This window comes from Amblyomma maculatum, chromosome 9 (genome assembly GCF_055883805.1).
Source record: "Amblyomma maculatum isolate TAMU_Amacu chromosome 9, ASM5588380v1, whole genome shotgun sequence".
NCBI lineage: Eukaryota > Metazoa > Arthropoda > Arachnida > Ixodida > Ixodidae > Amblyomma > Amblyomma maculatum.
In genome coordinates, this window is record NC_139352.1 from 59,021,997 (window position 1) to 59,039,553 (window position 17,557).

General features: G+C 47.8%; 1 protein-coding gene across 1 annotated transcript; it reads left to right on the forward strand.

Moving 5' to 3' along the window:
• The first annotated feature begins 7,571 nt into the window (after positions 1-7,571).
• Positions 7,572-9,371, forward strand: LOC146179132 (neprilysin-1-like). The gene has a single exon (XM_084580123.1). It carries the CDS (start codon positions 7,572-7,574, stop codon positions 9,369-9,371), a length of 1,800 nt encoding a protein of 599 aa, XP_084436249.1.
• Positions 9,372-17,557: the final 8,186 nt, after the last annotated feature.

A 17,557-nucleotide genomic window follows, 5' to 3' on the forward strand; every position in this document is an offset into this window, starting at 1 on the left:
GCGTAGCTGCAGAGTACTAAAGGAAATGCAGTTAGCTGACTCCGTATGTTGGATCAAAATTACCCCTCGGTGCGAGAGAGGGGTGCGAGAGAGCGCATCTCCCAGCCGCAGACACGTTGGTTTCCGCTGCCAGGAGGAGTGGGTCCTCGCGGGGCCGCGGCTGGGGCGAACCAAGTCCAGGTTCTGGGGAACTTGCCTTTAGGCTCGAAAAGGCGAAAAAGACGGTGTCAAAGTAGCCTACATGGTTTCTAGTAAGCCAGAAACTTGGGAAAAGAGGGTGGTCGCACAACGTGCTAAAGCACATGTGTCCCTCACTGTCAGTATCTTCAACGAACACGCAGAACTACTCAGGGGAGTCAGACCCCGCAATGATATGAGTCAGTTGGCTGGCCGAGGGAAAGCCCAGCCGGCTGTAAGGGGACAATGGCTCAGCCGCGTAGTACGTGAGGAACCGCGGCTGACTGGTTCATATGCTTGCATTAAGGGGAAGTAAAGTCCCCTTGTGAGGAACCGAGTCGGTACGACTGACCGAGGGAAAGCTCAGCCGGCCATTAAGGGAACAATGGCGCTGCTCGCGTAGTACGAGAGGAACCGCGGCTCGCTGACTTGGACCTCCTCCAGGGGGTAACGCCCCGCAGTACCGAGGTTAGTAGGCGGGCCATAGGTAAGCCCAGCCGGCCACCTAAAGGTGGCTTTGCCCGCGCAGTACGCAAGGAACCGCGGCTTGCTAACCGCGGAAGAAGCGGGGGGTTCGAGACCCCTTGGTCCTGGGCGGTAGTGCTGGCCGAGGGAAAGCCCAGCCCGCTGCCAAGGGCCCGGTGGCGCTGCTCGCGAAGTACTAAGGGAACCGCGGCTCGCTGACTCAAGGCCAAAAAAAAAAAGGGGGGGGGGAGAGTGGTGACCCCTCAGTGCCGTACCTCTGTAGGTGCGTGCACGAGTATCTTTGCGGACATTATCAGACGGTGAACCTGGAGTGGTCAACCAGAAATTAGCCGTCAACATACTATGTTGGAGAGAAAACGGTGAATGGAGGGTTGTCTACAACAGGTGAATCTGGGCACCTCTCTTAGTACCTTGGAGTAGGGCTGAAAGAATCTTAGTACGGCGAAATGCGCCCCTCCAGTAGCCCTAGTACAGTCGGGGCGAGGGAGCCTGACTTGGGGGACGGGGAAACCCAATGTGGCCCAGCAGCCTGTCTCATGTGGCGGAGACCCGGCGAACGTGATGCGGATGTGAATGCGCTTGAAGGCCGAGGGCCGTGCATTGGCTAAAGCGAGTGCTCGCCCTCAACTGAGGCCAAGGAATTGGAGCTCGAATCGAATCAGGATCATTTGAGAAACCCCTAAGCTGCCCCGATCCCTCCTACAATCCCATAACCCTTTCCCTATATCCCATTTCCCTTTCCCTTGTCCCATCCCTTCCCTCTACTTCCCAGGGGAGATCACGGGGGATCTCCCCGGGCCCGCTCTCCGGCTGTGGGCCGCTGCGTAGAGATTCCCGCATTTTTTTGGAACCTTCGGGTTCTTTCGCCTACGGGTGCAAACACAGACCAAGCTTGTCCTTCGGGACCAATTCTTTTATATTCGATTGGATTGAGCCTGTTATACCTAGAGTGACACGGGCAGAGGCATATTATTTTATTCTCTTTTTGGTTGCCTCACCATATTTGATGATGATGATGATGATTCCGCCAAGTTTTTTATACATTTATTGCTAATAATAATAATAATAATAATAATAATAATAATAATAATAATAATAATAATAATAATAATAATAATAATAATAATAATGATGATGATGATGATAATAATAATAATAATAATAATAATAATAATAATAATAATAATAATAATTGGTTCACGGAAGGGTAAGGCGCTGTATCTGTCACACTTGCTATGTGGACACCTGAACCGCGCCGTAAGGGAAGGGAGGAAGATGGGAGTGAAAGTGGAAAGAGAGAAAGAGGAGCCGTAGTGGAGGTCTACGGAGTAATTTCGACCACCTGGGGATCTTTAACGTGCGCTGACATCGCACAGCACACGGACGCCTCTTCGTTTAAGCTGGCTTTTGGGAAAAGAAAGGCGCTGTATCTGTCTCACTTATCGGTGCCACCTACACTTACCTACGCTTACAATTAGTGGCACGCAATCTAAGGTACATATGTATTTGGTTCGATTCCACTTGATTAGCAGATGGATGCCAAATGGGAAGCAAAATATCACAATATACCGCCCTGCACACTTCACAAAGAACGATTGTGTCACAATTTTTGAGAAATCTCGTGCGTGCAACCGAGTTTGATTCCGTAGATCTGCTAGACTTTTTTTCTTTTTTTGCTTACAGCTAATTTTTCGCGTTTCGTAAGAGCCCCGTGCGTGCAACCGAGTTTGTTTTTTACCCTTATGCTGTCACGCAAAAAAAAAAAAAAATAGCTTATTGAAAGGTTTGCATTTCCATTTGATTATCAGCGTTACAGTGAACTCGAATCTAGTTCACTGTATCAGCGTCTATCTGCGGCTACGCGGTGGGCTCCTTTATATCTTTAAATAACGTCACGGGTCACAGCGTCTATCGTGCTGGGATCATTTGCCAGTGATACCGTATAACTACATAATTCGCAGTTAATGTGCTCATAATTACTCATGTACGCATTAGTACGTGTTTCTGAGACAATTCATTCAGACAAAGACCCCAGCGCATTCATTAGGTCCACCTTTATGCCGCTTGAACTAGCGAGCCTTCATGGCCTATGGTCGCCTGTGCCACAATCTGAAGGCCCTGGGTTGAAATCTCATCTGAACCGAAATTTACTGAATCTTCTTTTCAACTAAATTACTTTGATTACAAGAGTCCTCCTGAAGCTTTTTACGTCAGTCCGAGCAATATTTGACCTGTTCCTGAGTAAATGTTTGCTTTCATCTGGATTTTTCGCTCGTGGCTAATAATGTAGGCGCCGACGACAACGCAGGCTTTTCTGCGACACGGTACCCTTAACACAATCGCGTTAAAAACTGAACGAACTTGCAGGAACATGTCGGCATCAGAAAACCTTAACGCATGGCATACTACCACTCAGTCCAAGCGAATTTTTATACTAAGAGACTGGCCCGGCATGACAGCTAGGCTGTCACGTGCCTACAGAATCCAGACAATTCCCAAAGGTAATGTAGAGGCGAAACGGAGAGGCGTCCGTGGGCTGTGCGATGTCAGCGCACGTTAAAATTCCCCAAAGTGATCGAAATTACTCCGTAGCCCTCCACTACGGCTCCCCCTTCTCTCTATCCACTTTCACTCCCACCTTCATCCCTTCCGTTACGGCTCGGTTCCGGTGTCCACAGAACACAAGTGAGACAGATACTGCGCCTTTCCCTTCCTGTGAACAAATTAAAAAAAAAAAAAGGTAGCGTGCATGGCGCAGCATTGCATCGGCAAAACTACATCTCACCAATCAGCGATATTGTCGTTGAGAATAACACAAACAACCGTGCTCTCGGGCTCCCGTTTCTTGCAACACACGGTGAATAGCAACGTCCGCCTAAAGGCATTTAGCTCGAGATCTAGGGTTTGGGGTTAAAATGGCGCTTTACCAGGGCTCCTCGTTATTTAGAACACATTTTGAGAATCTTCACCCAGTCGCACATAGCACTTTTCTTCGAGCACTACAGCTGACAAATCCTTATTTACCATCCATCCTTGTTAGGTTACTTCTTGCCAAACTCTCACAATTAAGGTTTAGAATTGAAATATGTTCATTCGCGGGCGTTGAATGGGCTTTTGGAGACAAACTTAAATCCAGGCGGAGTTGCGTAGCAAGGCGCTAACTTCTGTACCGTGGCTCTCCACACTCTTGTGCCTAATACAAGTTTGACTAATTTAAGGCTTGGCATGCTTTTACAGCAAAGTGTCCTCACCCGGTGCTGAGGTGCAGGGTTCTCCACTACAGTCCCCCAAACGGAGCCCCCGCAGGAGCCGTTCATTGGCGAAAGCGAGCAAGTGGCAGACGCCGACTGGCGGCGAGTACTCTTCATCCTTATTCCATTACGTGAGTCGAACGGCAAAACTTTCCCGCAAAGCATCATTCCTGGAATAAGTCTGTTACCTGGAAACTAGCTCTCAGTATGGTGCACCGCAATCACAATTCAACCTCTACGACCAAATTCAACTTTCAAGCTTATACTGAAAGTATTTAGTTGATTTAGGGAGTGGACTGCTCCTCTAGCTTACCGCATATACAAAAATTGCAGTCGAGATTCGGATCCCGCGTACCGATCTCTCGTTTGGGCTCCAGGTCACCAAGGTCTCCAAGGGAATGAGGCAGTCGACGCCGCCGCCCGCGCGCTTTCTCTCCGGGCATTTCCCACGGGACCCGACGCGGACCGGGATTTTGATTTCAGCCCAGTGTACAAATTTAAAGAAATATGTGAATATTAGAGATCTACGCACCAAACTCTTCCCACCCCGTGCAAAGGGCTGGGGAAGGCTAACGAGCGGGTGCTCCTGCGCCTGCTCACCAATACAATGTTGTGCCCGGCTATTCTAAAACATTTTGATCCGCAATTCGACGGGCTGTGCTCGCACTGTGGGGAGGTGTCTGACATCTACCACATGGTGTGGGCCTGCCAGAAAACCCCATCTTTGCCCCCTATCCCCAACCCCACCCGAGAGAACTGGGAGGCGACCCTGTCCGGCTGCTGCACCCTAGAGGCCCAAAAGGTCCAAAAGCCCAAAAGGCCCAAACGCAGCGCGCCCGGGCTGCGGCAAACGCCAATGGAGTGCCTGTCTAGGCATCCCACCTAGTGTACATACCTATATGTATTATAATAATAAATGTTTTCACCACCACCACCACCAGGGAATTTGGAGGGGCCACTGTTTCGTCGGATGCCTTAAAACTTAAACTGACGGTCAGAGCTACCAGTCCGCTGTCGCTGGCGTCTCATATGGGAAACAAGAACGCAAATACGTTCTTGTAAAAAAGAGGGATGCTGATTGACTGTGGGCGGGTTGGGGGGATGCGCCTTATTAAAATAAATTCTACCAGCACTGTTTGACGAGTGGACAGCGGCTTGTCTGATGTGGCTTTCATTACAGTTAATGTGTTCATGTGCTTACTTATTTGGCTCCTTTGAAAATTTAAGACGCAGTCGTGCAACGGTATTTGAAAACGTTGGTTGCATACGACTTCCGCTGTATCTTTCTATTGAGTAATCCTTTCCACGTCATTATTTATTTATTTATTTATTTATGTATTTATTTATTTATTTATTTATTTATTTATTTATTTATTTATTTATTTATTTATTTATTTATTTATTTATTTATTTATTTATTTATTTATTTATTTATTTATTTATTTATTTATTTATTTATTTATTTCAAAATACTGCAGGCCTTATATGGCCCAAGCAGAAGGGGCATACCAGGTAACAATCACACACAGAAAAAACAAAAAATACAATACACATTACAATTCGGCGAGCAAAAAGGAATCATAATAGTAATTATTAAAAATTTTGACAGTCTAACAAATAAAAATAGGCAATAACACACAGCACAATTCGCCATGAACAAGCCGAAGTCGTCATCTACAAGCCGTCAGGAAGCGGAACATCAAACACGGTCAACTGAAACTAAAACCTCCGCACATATTCAACCAGAGAGAGAGGGTGGAGAAAAGGGAAAGATGGATGGCAGAGATGAGGTACGGAATGATGCTCTGGTTCGCTACCTTCCTCTATTCAGCTATATACGTATAGTTAATGATTAGCTCCTGAATTCCTAGAAGAAATCGGGACGAAAACTACATAAGGTCGTAAGGTATTGATTAAAATACTAGTTTCTCAAGGTTTACGCTCCTTGCAGCAATACCGCTCAGCTGGTTGCCTTATTCAAAATATGGAAGTTTATTGCTCCAGTCCTTGTAGCATGCGGATACGGCACTACGAAGACGCTAGTTCGAAGGCCATTGCGCTTGATGAGAATGTTTTGAGTAAAACGCGAGAGTGCATTTTTGAAGCGAGCGATGGCAAGTGCCCGCAGGCGGCTGCTGGCACATGCTAGAAAAGGCCTTCCCTGTTTACAGTAATATAAGATACTCGGTGCACTATGAGGCCCCATTAAACACCTCTAAATGTCCGCCCACCATAACATGTGGTCATTGATGAGGAGCGTGGCAGCGTCACAGTGGGAACTCCTGGTACGGCTCGCGAACTGTAGCCACCGGTCCGGGCTCACGAGGAAGTATCGGCGATCAACGCCAGTGATGAAGCAAAGTATGCTTTAGCATTGGTGTTCCGGAAAGAGTAGCCGCAGCCGCTGGCAGGTTATCAGACCATGTCAGTGGGCGGCGTGGTCCAGTCCGTCAGCCTTCAAGCGGCGTACACGCCGTTCCCCTCTCTACCCTCGCTCACGATTCATGTCTTTGTAGCACCGCACAAAAAAAACGATAGAAGATGTATGGACAAGGCGAGGTGCTTACTATCAACTGAAAGATTTCATTAAAAACACGCAAAGAAAAGTTCACACGGATCCACGGATTAACCGTATTCGTACCAACTTCCCAAAATTGCCACCCTTTTCTTCTGATTCCATCCACCAATAACTGTGAGCCACGCTTTACTCCTTTCCACTCAGCCCATCCACCGCCCGTTACGTCACATTTCCGCGTCTTCCCTCTTCTGCTTCCCCCTCTCTTTCTCTCCTCTTAAAGTGAAGAGGACGGCTTCAAATTCTCATAAATCTGCCACTTGCCAACCGAAGGTTCAAAAGGATGGATATATATTTTTTTTTCATGGGGTTATTATGCTAAGATATCAACAGCTTCAGCATTTAGTCAATTTGCGGTCGCAAGAAGGTAACCCTTTCTCACCAGTTCCGGGTCAGCAACATCAAAGACTAGCAAAAGCAAGTGATTTGGAAACAGCACGAGAGAAAGCCTTGACGTACGTGAGACTCATTAGTTTTCTGCACTCATTTCTGTGGTTCTGCAACGAAGGTGGTTACGCAGGAAAGCGAATAATTAAGGCAGGCCTTCGTGCCCGTACCACGGGGAGTGGGTTCTTCGTAGTTAAGGGCAGGGGTGAGGAAGGGCGACAGGGGTAATTTGCAAAGACGGTTAGTCTTTGCAAATTTGTCTTCACGCTTCCGAGACAAAAGCCAGTATCCCCTTCCTTTAGTTGCACACACAAAACGTCCGGAAGTATAGTATCGGCTGAGGGACGGCACAAACGATCCTCACCTCAGCTTTCGTGCGTAATACGAATGACCTCTCTTGTACTGGCGCGACGCAGGGCTTTGCTGGAAGCAGAACCGGCAGAGGACACAAGAAAGGCGCAGCCACACGGCAGAGGGCCTCCCTTCAGACAATGGCCGGCGTGTTGTGCTTCACCGCCATATTCGCCATCGTTTTCTTAGGCGTTACCTGGCGGGTCATAGGGATCATTAGGCCTCGATCTCGCCCTCAAGCTTTACAACGACCTCCCGGAAGCAATGCGAGCACGAAAAATCCGCGTTTAGGTACCACCGACGATTCAGCCGCCAACGCGTACGCCACGCTTCTTCTGGATGCGATGAACACTAGCGTGGACCCCTGCGACAATTTTTACAAGTTCTCCTGTGGGTCGTGGACGCAAAGACACCCCAAGACATCGTCGCGCGCTGAAAACCTCTGCTCTTTCATCGATTCAGCCCTGTTGCGCGTGGGTGAAGTCAAGGCTAGCAGCATGGAAAGTGAGCCCATAGGCAAAGTCGCGCGCTACATGGAGATGTGTCTTGGATTTGAGGAGCACACTGCCAACAGTGACCTGAAGACAGTACTGGCCGAAGTAGGACTGACATGGCCGGAGAGGAGTGAGCGCTCTGACTTCTTAACTGCTCTGTTTTTTATGGCTAGGCGGGTGGCACTGCCCGTGTTTTTCGGCGTCGACTTGTTGCAACGTCGGGGTAACAGAGGCTTAACGCTGGAATTTCGCCTGGACTTCGCCTTCCAGTCCGTCCTGGGGAGGTTCCAGCAACTCGTCACGACACTGCAAGCGGCGACCTACTTGCGCGTCGCCTGCGAGAGCATGGTCGGAAATGTTAACGATAGCCGCCTGTCCGAGATCCTGGAGCGCCTTGTCGGTGCTACCGACGTCTTCGACGTATACATTCGGTCCACCGACAAGAAGGAGGTCATAAGAGACACAGCCTCCATTTTTCGCGTCACACGTTCTGTTACGGAAAATAAGTGGAACTCAGTTCTTCAGCAGTACTTTAACGCATCTGTGGAGGACATCGACGCTATCTTTATGTTCGACCTCCGGTCATTTGCGGCACTACTTGGACTAGTCAGTACCCGAGGGGAAGCCGTGGCAAAAGACATACTAGGCTTCCTTGCTGTCCAGGCGGCAATTTTTTACGCAAGTGCACAAATGCGCGACAGCTTCTTTGGGTCACGACAAGAAGCAACGAGCCAACAAGAGCGGCACTGCTTTATGGACACGTACAGGCTCTTCCCGCACGTGCTCAGCAAATTCCTTTTGAACGCGAGTAATGAAGCAATGAAAGAAATAATGGTCATTGCGCGCAACGTGACCAACTCATTCTTGAACGTCCTAAACAAGAACACGTCTCATAAAGGGAGTCCTCTCGAACATCTTAGCGAGGACAGCATCCGGCCATTCTTGACACTTCTGGGCACGCTGAAGTCTGATGACATCAGTGTTCTCCATGAGACGTACCCTAACATGAGCGCCGGCGCCCTGTTGAACAGAGTGTCCGTCGCCGAGAAACTTTTGCGGAGAGACGTTACCGCAGAGGAAACCACCGACGCAAATAAACCTAACAGGGTTCGTCGACAACTTGAACTGGATAGTGAGGTTGTAGCCACGTACAGAGACTTTGTTTTGACCCCGTACCATCTCTACTTTCCGTGGTACTCCCCGGGCGCTCCGCGTTCCGTTTTGTACGCAGGCATCGGGGCTCGCATAGCGGCCACGCTCTTCTTCAGCTGCATCGAACGTAATTCAACTTGCCGCGCTATTGTTTTCGAGAACCACGGATGTCTCATGTCGGCGGGTACCGCAGGAGGGCACCAAACATTAGGCTTGGATCTCCAGGCAGCCGTGGCGGGCATCAACATTGCTTGGCGAGCTTTTCAAGACAGCGTCCAAAACGCAAGCGCTTCGGACAATATCACCACAGACTCCTCGGCTCCTGTGAGCAGTCATACTGCGTTCTTTACGTTCGGCTGTCACTTTTTTTGCGGTGAAGATAACGGCGAAGAGCTCTGTAACACGCCGCTACAACATAGCGCAAGTTTCGCTCGCGACTTTGGCTGCTCTCGTGGTTCTCCAATGAACTTCGAGCGAAAGTGCGACCTTATCACATGATACAGTGCTGTTCAACTGCCGATTACAGTAAATATTTTGTGACTGAGACTCATAGTATTCTGTGCTGAGAGTGACTGCTTATTTTCTCACTGCCATTATTACTTACGTTCTCGAGTGAGCAGCTAATTAGCTGTGTTGCCTGATATCGTTTACAACTTATTCACTTTTTTGAATGACGAGACGAACACGTTCTCCATATAGAATATACAAAGACTGCTAGAGTCTTTCAGTAAGTGATTCACTCAGGTGAGCATCACTCATTGTGTATAGGATGTTCACTTCCAGAAAAAAATAGCGAGAAGTTAGCGCATCTAATTGCGGAGGACGCTTGTTAGCGCCTTGCTGCCAACTGTTTACCTTTAAATAATGTAAACTATCATAAAAACATTCAAATGTCAATAGCAATATAGTCGGTTATTGATCCGTTATTCCATTCATGGTTAGATAGATTGCCAGTGAGAAATTTTGTGAACCACCTGTGTGGATTATTACAAACGCACGCGACACGTATACGATTCTGTCGCACCGAGGCCGCCTCGCGCGTATACTCTTACCAAGGCATGAGGCACCATCTTTCATCGAGCTAACATCCCGTTACGGCGTATCTGCGGCATGTGCATTGTGAAGCGGGCATTGTAACCTCTCTGAGTGTCCAAACATGTCCATGTCAGGATCCTGCAAATCCATGCAGGCTAAACACACAGCTGCGCAGAGCTCTCGACACACGCGTTGTACATTTCGCATAAAGCGCTTCAACAACCCAGCTACGCGCTGACTTACTTGCACAGGATTGCTGAGCGCCCTGTGCGGCGTGTACTACAATGCTTGTGTCGAGATCTCGGCCGCAGTGGGGTGTTCATGCCTGCATGAGACACATCAGTCGCGGTGGCTCAGTGGCTAAGGCGCTTGGCTACTGTTCCGAAATACCCGGGTTGGAATCCGACTGCGGCGGCCTCGTTTCGGTGAAGGCGAAGGGCAAATGCGTCCAGTGCGCTTTGCGGTGTCATTATAGAGATATGCCAGTGCACATTAGACCCCTATGTGGTCGGAATTACTCCGTAGCCCTCCACTACGGCATCTCATTCTCTATTTCCTCTTTCATTCCACCTTCCCTCCTTCTCTTACGGCGCAGTTCAGGTCTTCACTGAGATGTGTGACAGACTGACGAATACTGCACCTTTCATCAGGCGAAACGGAGTGGCGTCCGTGTACTGTGCAATAGCAGTGCACGTACACAGGTGGTCGAAATACGGCGTCCCTCATTGCCTGAGAGAGAGAGAGAGAGAGAGAGAGAGAGAGAGAGAGAGAGAGAGAGAGAGAGAGAGAGAGAGAGAGAGAGAGAGAGAGAGAGAGAGAGAGAGAGAGAGAGAGAGAGAGAGAGAGAGAGAGCTTGTCGGAAGTAGAGTTACTGGATCTTCTTAGTGGAAGAGCCAAGTGGCAGTCAACTGTTGGCTTGCGGGCGTGATTCCGTTTTCACGGTAAGATCCCCAGGTCGTCGAAATTACTCCGCAGCTCTCCACTACGGCTCCTCTTTCTCTCTTTCCACTTCAATCCGCCTTTCCTTCCCCTACGGCGCGATTCAGGTGTCCACAGGAACAACAGTGACAGATACTGAGCATTTCCCTTCCTGTGAACCAATTAGGTGGGGTCTAGAGTCGCTGGAGTAGGGTCTGTAGAGTCTAAAGCCCCTCAATAGTAGGGTCCACTCAGCAGCATCACTTAGCGGTAAAAAGTATAAACTGTATGAAAGCGAATAAGAGCACCAATTGAAGCCGACGAGAATTCGGCACTTGGCGGCAGTGGGTCTTTCGCCGAAGCAGTCATCTTCGTACATCGCTTGGACGCAAGGACCTTATTATCGCTCTCTCTTGAACTGTATTAGAACACCCAACCTTTTTTCGTTCATTCAATGCCATTTAACTTTTTCTAGCATATTCCATTATGCCCTGATGCAATAAAAAACGTTATAAAAAAAAGAACAATTAAAAGGACCTTGTATTGTCTGTCAAAACATGGATGCATGACGAAGGCCTTTTTGTCCCTTGGTCGACTAACTGTTTCATCTATAGAAAACCTGAAACAACACGCGTTTTTTATTGCTGCGAGGCGATTTTTTTTTTTTTTCTGGGATATCATTCAAAGAACATTAAAGAAAATTTTCGTTATATCCCTATGGAATTAGGTCTTTACCTGTACAAACAGATGAGATTCCTTTTGATGCTATTATGCTCATGGGCCTCCACAGTTTGTAGAAAACCATGATGCAGTATAACAACGCAGATACCGAAGTGCGATCTGTACGTGAGCGTTTCATTGAAAGTGTCATACGGTTAAGAGAAGTGCATCGAGTACTTTCTGACCAGCCAACATGGTTGGTTGGTTTGGTTGGTTTGTGGGGTTTAACGTCCTAAAGCCACTCAGGCTATGAGAGACGCCGTAGTGGAGGACTCCGGAAATTTCGACCACCTGGGGTTCTTTAACGTGCACTGACATCGCACAGCTAGCATGGATTGGAGTGCTTGGTGAACTGGTGCTGTTGAAAATTTTTGAAACCTGTCACGACAGTAAATGTGTTGCTGGCGTGTTTTGCCAATGCAATTTGTACCTATGCCATGCTAAAGTCGGTAATAAAGAGAAAAAATCATCGGATGATATCCCGTATACGATTTAATTATGGTCCTGGGTCTCCATGCTTTGTGCAAAACGAAAATGCAATTTGAACATGCCGAGCCTGTTGTTCACCCCGTGCACGAACACTCTTCGAGCGATGTATCGAGCGTTGATAGATCCGCGTCAATGGACTGCCATACTTGATACATCACTGAAAAGATTTTGTTGTGCTAGCCGAAGTGCGGCCAGCACGTTTTATGAACTGTATTACAGCCAGCAATTAAGGGAAAAAAATACCGTGGCGCAATGGATTAGCGCTACATTTTTGAACGCCGAAGACAGTGGTTCGAATCCCATGTTGTTGTTTTTTTACTTTTTTATTAACGTTTTACAAAAAGCATCTAAACCACATTCCCTGAGGTGAGGGGGGGGGGGGGGGGGGGGTCCATTTTAGGTTGCGTTATGGAATGCTTTTGAATCTAAGGAGCCATGGGGGTGAACACAGCCAGGAGGCAGCATCATATATGTTACGGTGCGGCAATGATTATACAATGCAATTAACTGCACTGAAATCATCTAATGCTTTCCGTGCATATGTTTTGAGCCGAAATCACCCTTTAATTAGCTGGATGAGAAAGAATAAGTTGTTAGACCCTATCCGTTGAGCGAACGGAATTACGCGGCTTGCAGCACTACTTGGCGCGTTTCGGCGCCCAATTGTATATCGTGGTTTGCGTTGCGTAGCACTTCCTCCCAGGATTCAAGTGTTGGAGCTTTTATGAGAGTCTTGGGAGGTGGGTCTTCCGAGCAGTTCCATAGGATATGATTAAGATCGGCTTTTCCTCGCACCCAGTACTGGATGAGCTTATGCTGTGGGGAAATATGTGTGCGTAAACCGCAGGGTTGGGAAAGCAGTTGGTCTTAATTTCCTACGGACGATTTCTTGTCGTCTTGTTAGGAATTTGTGTGGTGGTGGGTATACACTCTCCTAGAGAATTTGAAGCGTTGTGTAAGGTCGCTGTATGTATCCATCCCTCCATAAAGGAGATATAACAGTCGTCCTGCATGGACTACCCACAGCTACAGCCAATACTATTAGGGTACTCGGCCTCTGCATCCAGAGCAGTAGGAAGAGCAATGTCATTGCCTGGGTTGCTGTGGGGCGTTAAACACTAAAAAACAAAACAAAAAAAAACGTTTAGTTGTGGTTAAACTCTGGTTAACCCTAGTTGAATTGCGATAACAACGGCGGAAGCTTCTTTTGCCTGCTACATTATTCCCCTATCACGCCCTATCAGTATTATTGGGGACGGGAAGGGTATGACGCGAGAGCGTTAACTACCAGCCCACATATAAAGTCACGCTTCAACCAAGCCGCATGGACGTGCCTGCGTGTCGTAGGGGTAACGAGAATCAGCCCCGATAGGCTGATTCTGAGATCACCCTCCCATATGAAATGGGAGGCCTGAGTTGACAGCTCCTGCAAGACGTAACGTCAGGAAACTCCACGTCCAGTCAGTCCGCACTCATGTCAATCTTGTGCCTAAATCCCCCCACCCCTCCCGCTTCCTCATATTGAAGCGTAACCGCTTGCGGTTCCATCTCTTAACAGTACCGTCCCTGCAGTATCTTTCTGAGCAGCGTCACGTGTTTGACAGCAGGAAATTTTACGAAAATAATAATAAAGCGAGAAATCCATTAATTCTTGCCGCCTCTTTGTTGGAATTGGTCGACGTTGCATTCTTTGTACATTAAAGACGGTTGTATTTTGCTTGCCCGCATTTAACTGCAGCTTTCTCAACAGCGGACCAGTAATCTACCATATTATTCCCTGGGTGCTTGTCGCTTTTAGGGTGGTTGACATGCATTTCTGCCAAATTAGGCCCAAAAATACCTGTGGATAGATCCGGCACGCGCAATCAAATGTTGGGCTACGGTAGCGCTGATAGAGTGTAATGAGCAGCATATAAATAAATAAATCACTCCATTCTCTTGCCGTGGGTTCCCTTTAGGTTTTATTGCATTTCAAGTCTTCACATACGTCCAGGGAGGATAAAAGGTATAGTATCTTCCCGTTGAGACGTCGCAATTAGGCTCAGAGTGATGCTCCTGTAAAGCGTGCTCTGCCTTTATAAGCATACGCATGTGGCAAAGAAACCTTCCTGCTTCTTCGTTTTTCGTGCGATGTCGGAGTTGTAAAGCCTTCATGAGCGTGCGCGTTTATTTTATTTACCGTAATAATGTATACTTGCACTAATTTAGTAAGCATGTAGACAGTGCTCTGTCATAATTCGAAGCGTGAATTTATCTTAAATACTTTATCTTAAGTTTTATCTTAAAACAAGGACGTAATTCAGTTGTAGAAATGTAAGGAACTAACATCAAGAAATAAATTGCCATGGGCCAATGACAGGTAGAATCCTGCCACCGTCTGCAGAAATGCGTGTTGTAAGAGATGTCTGCTATTTTTATCAGTAAGGATACTCCCCAGCTTTTATCTTACGGCACAATCAGGGAACATAATCTGTCTCAGTAAGGTCAGTTAAAAACTTTGCTATGTATCGATATGTCATTTCGGCTAAAGAAAGTTTCCTCCTCGGTGAATCGGAGCTGGCGATAAAGACGAACAGAATAGTCCGATGATACAGACGCCGTTGCTATTGCATTGACGTTGGGCAACGGCTTTCATCTGCTTTCTGGCCAGAGCGAGCAAAGAAATCCTTATTGAGGATTTTTTTATCGCATTCCATCCAACTCAAGTGCAACGGCATCAGCCTTTATATTAGATGACAACGTTCCAAAAATAAAAAAAGGTATGGAGACGATAACGGTGCTCAAAAGAAGAGGGAGTGGAGTCCGGTTCCCGGAACAGCCTGGCGGAGGACAATTGCACCGGGCTGTCCATATCGCGCACGTACGTATTCTTGTATAGTTTGCTGCTGTGCTCCGCTTATCGACTCGGCGGTCGACGCTTGCGCGTTCAGGTTAAAACATTGAGAGGGTGTACATGCCTCTGGCATGTGGGAGTTGACAGGCCGCATGTATTTTGGGCATGAAGATGTTACATATTGCAACCCGAATTCCCAGCTGCCAACTCGGCAGCTGTAAGATGGGAAGGTACGGAAATCAAACCCGGCCGGGACCGTCAGATCAGGAGCGAGATAAGCAGCCCCAGGGGCAGTTGGGAGATATTTCATGTAATGTGGCAGCTTTACGGCTATATGCTGCGTGTGTATTTGAGATGACGAGTGATACAACAGGGCACAAATTGAGAGATGAATGATTTATCCAGTGTAAAGTGTATAAACGGGAACGGAGATCGGAGATCGGAATGCGCAAACTGTCCGTGGTGAACTTTGTTTGCGCAGAAGAGAAACGCGGCGACTTCGCCCACGAGCCGCTCGAGGCAAGGTCGTCTAGGCGAATTCGAGTGGGAAAGCAGGTGCACTCGAGAGCACTTCGAAAGTGCTCTCAGACAAGCGGGCGCCATTCAGTGGGAGAGCAGGAGTAGAACAGCAGAATCACTGGCTTCCAATGGTAGAGGAGGAGGGCTTTTCCTCCGCTCAGAGCAGTTGTTTTTTCTCTCTCTTGAGTCGGCGACGTTCAAAATGCCGGCTGCAAAGCGTCGGAGCTCGGCGAGCAGAATTTCAGCTCAGGTACTGTATGAATGTTTGAGAGTCGCTGCTGGCGTCGAAAGGCCAAAGGAGGCAGATCGCCGCGCTACGTGGCCGCGCTGTGAAAACCAACGTTGTAAGAACAAAGGCATACAAAACAAGCGGTTCTTCACGAAGCCTCTCCTTAGGTTGCAACTGCCGTCACTGCGGGCAGGCGGAGAATGCTGGGGAGAGAAGTGCGGTCACGTGGTCGGGCGCGCTGCTCTCGACACGCAGAGACGCAGAGAGCGTTACTACTGTAGCATTATCTTGGAAAGACAGTTACACCCACGTTACACCCTCGCTCGGCGTGCTCCTGTACTGCTCTGCAATGCGCGGCGCCTCTGCTCTCGTCCACCCAAACGAATGCGCCGCGCCTCCTTTATAACAACCAAGAACTGGGAAAGGATTGAGTTCCAGTTGAAAAATTGTTATGGGGGACAATATTGATTAGGCTCCAATTCTTTATGTCAGCATATTGAAAAACTAAAATACTCGAAAATCTGCGCTCAAATTTCGCATCACCAAATATAGCAATCTTCGTTCAGTCTTCAATGTTCATCAAATAGTTACCTCACAAATTTTCCTCGCTCGAACCTGTCTTTGTAGGCGTAATGCGACGGCTACAATCGAAAAAAAAAAAAAAATCTCAAAGATTTTGTGATGGACAGTTTCTGACTTTGCCACCTGGTTATTTGTCTTTATACGTGGTCAGAGCCATGTGCCTTTAATCAGGATACATGACAACAGTATATATAGACAGCCTGTGGTTATTCTTTTTTTTTTTTCATTATTATAGCTTCATTTCACCAGTTCTTAGAAAGTAGTGTCACAGTCGCAGGTCATCAAGTGTCATGCGCAGACGTAGTATAATCGCCTCAGCCGAGTAGGATAATGGCACCCGCTAAGTTTGAATTATCATTGCGTGGCAGCTTGGAGAGGATATGTAATGGGGATCGTACTTTTATAAACATGGAGGCAAGCTTTTTGAGTGATTTCTGCTGCATTTCTCCTTTTCTTGGCTTTGAGATTTCCTTTGGAAAGCCGGGAAAGAGTAGAAATGACACCGGGCATTATAATGGCGCATGTTCCAGCGAGGAACTCGCACTTCTTGCCCGTTAGCAGCGTGCTAACAGTCTCTTTCAGCGCTCTTTCCTGTCCCTTCTTCGCTTCGCCTTCGGGCTCCTTTCGCGCTGTTTCACTCAAGTCACAATGAACCAACTAGCCCAGCAAAAAGTTCTGCTCGAGTACTAACAGTCCTCCATAATTTACATCTTCAAACAGACGCTGACATGCCACACAAGTGAGAGATATCCGCCTGTACTTGCGACGCATCGCGAGCTGGTATGTAAAATGATGACCAGTGCGCTTATGCAGCCGGGCACAAATCGGAATGACCCAGCACTCGCTTTGAAGACGTCAAGTGCGCAGATTTCGCCTCAAAGAACGTCTCACAATGCGAACACCACCCACGCTGTTCAATTTTCCCGCCCGCGCACCACCACCTTTCTCTTAATTCTCCAAATGCGCTTTCACACTCATGCCATGGTGCATTTTCGACGGATACTTTCGCTCGCTGCACGCAGAGCTGGAATAAGGTGGGGTCTAGGGAGGCTACAGCCCAGGGCCTCGCCCCAAGTGTGAGGGGAAGGGGCCCAATTGTTCTAACCTGCTTGATATATAAAACCACAAATAACAGAGCTTCGAGCAACATGTACGAAGAGAAAAAGCCAGATCTGGAGAGATGGGTCCCTGCCCAATCTGATTTGATTTAGCTTTTGAGGATACCTTGCAAGCTCCAAAAACAGTAGTTCCTCACCATTCTTGAAGGTCCCTTTCTTGTGAGGTCATCTGCAGTTGCTTAGGGATAGAAGAGTTTCTTATGGTTTCACATCAATTCCTCCATCTTAATTCAGCGGTGGA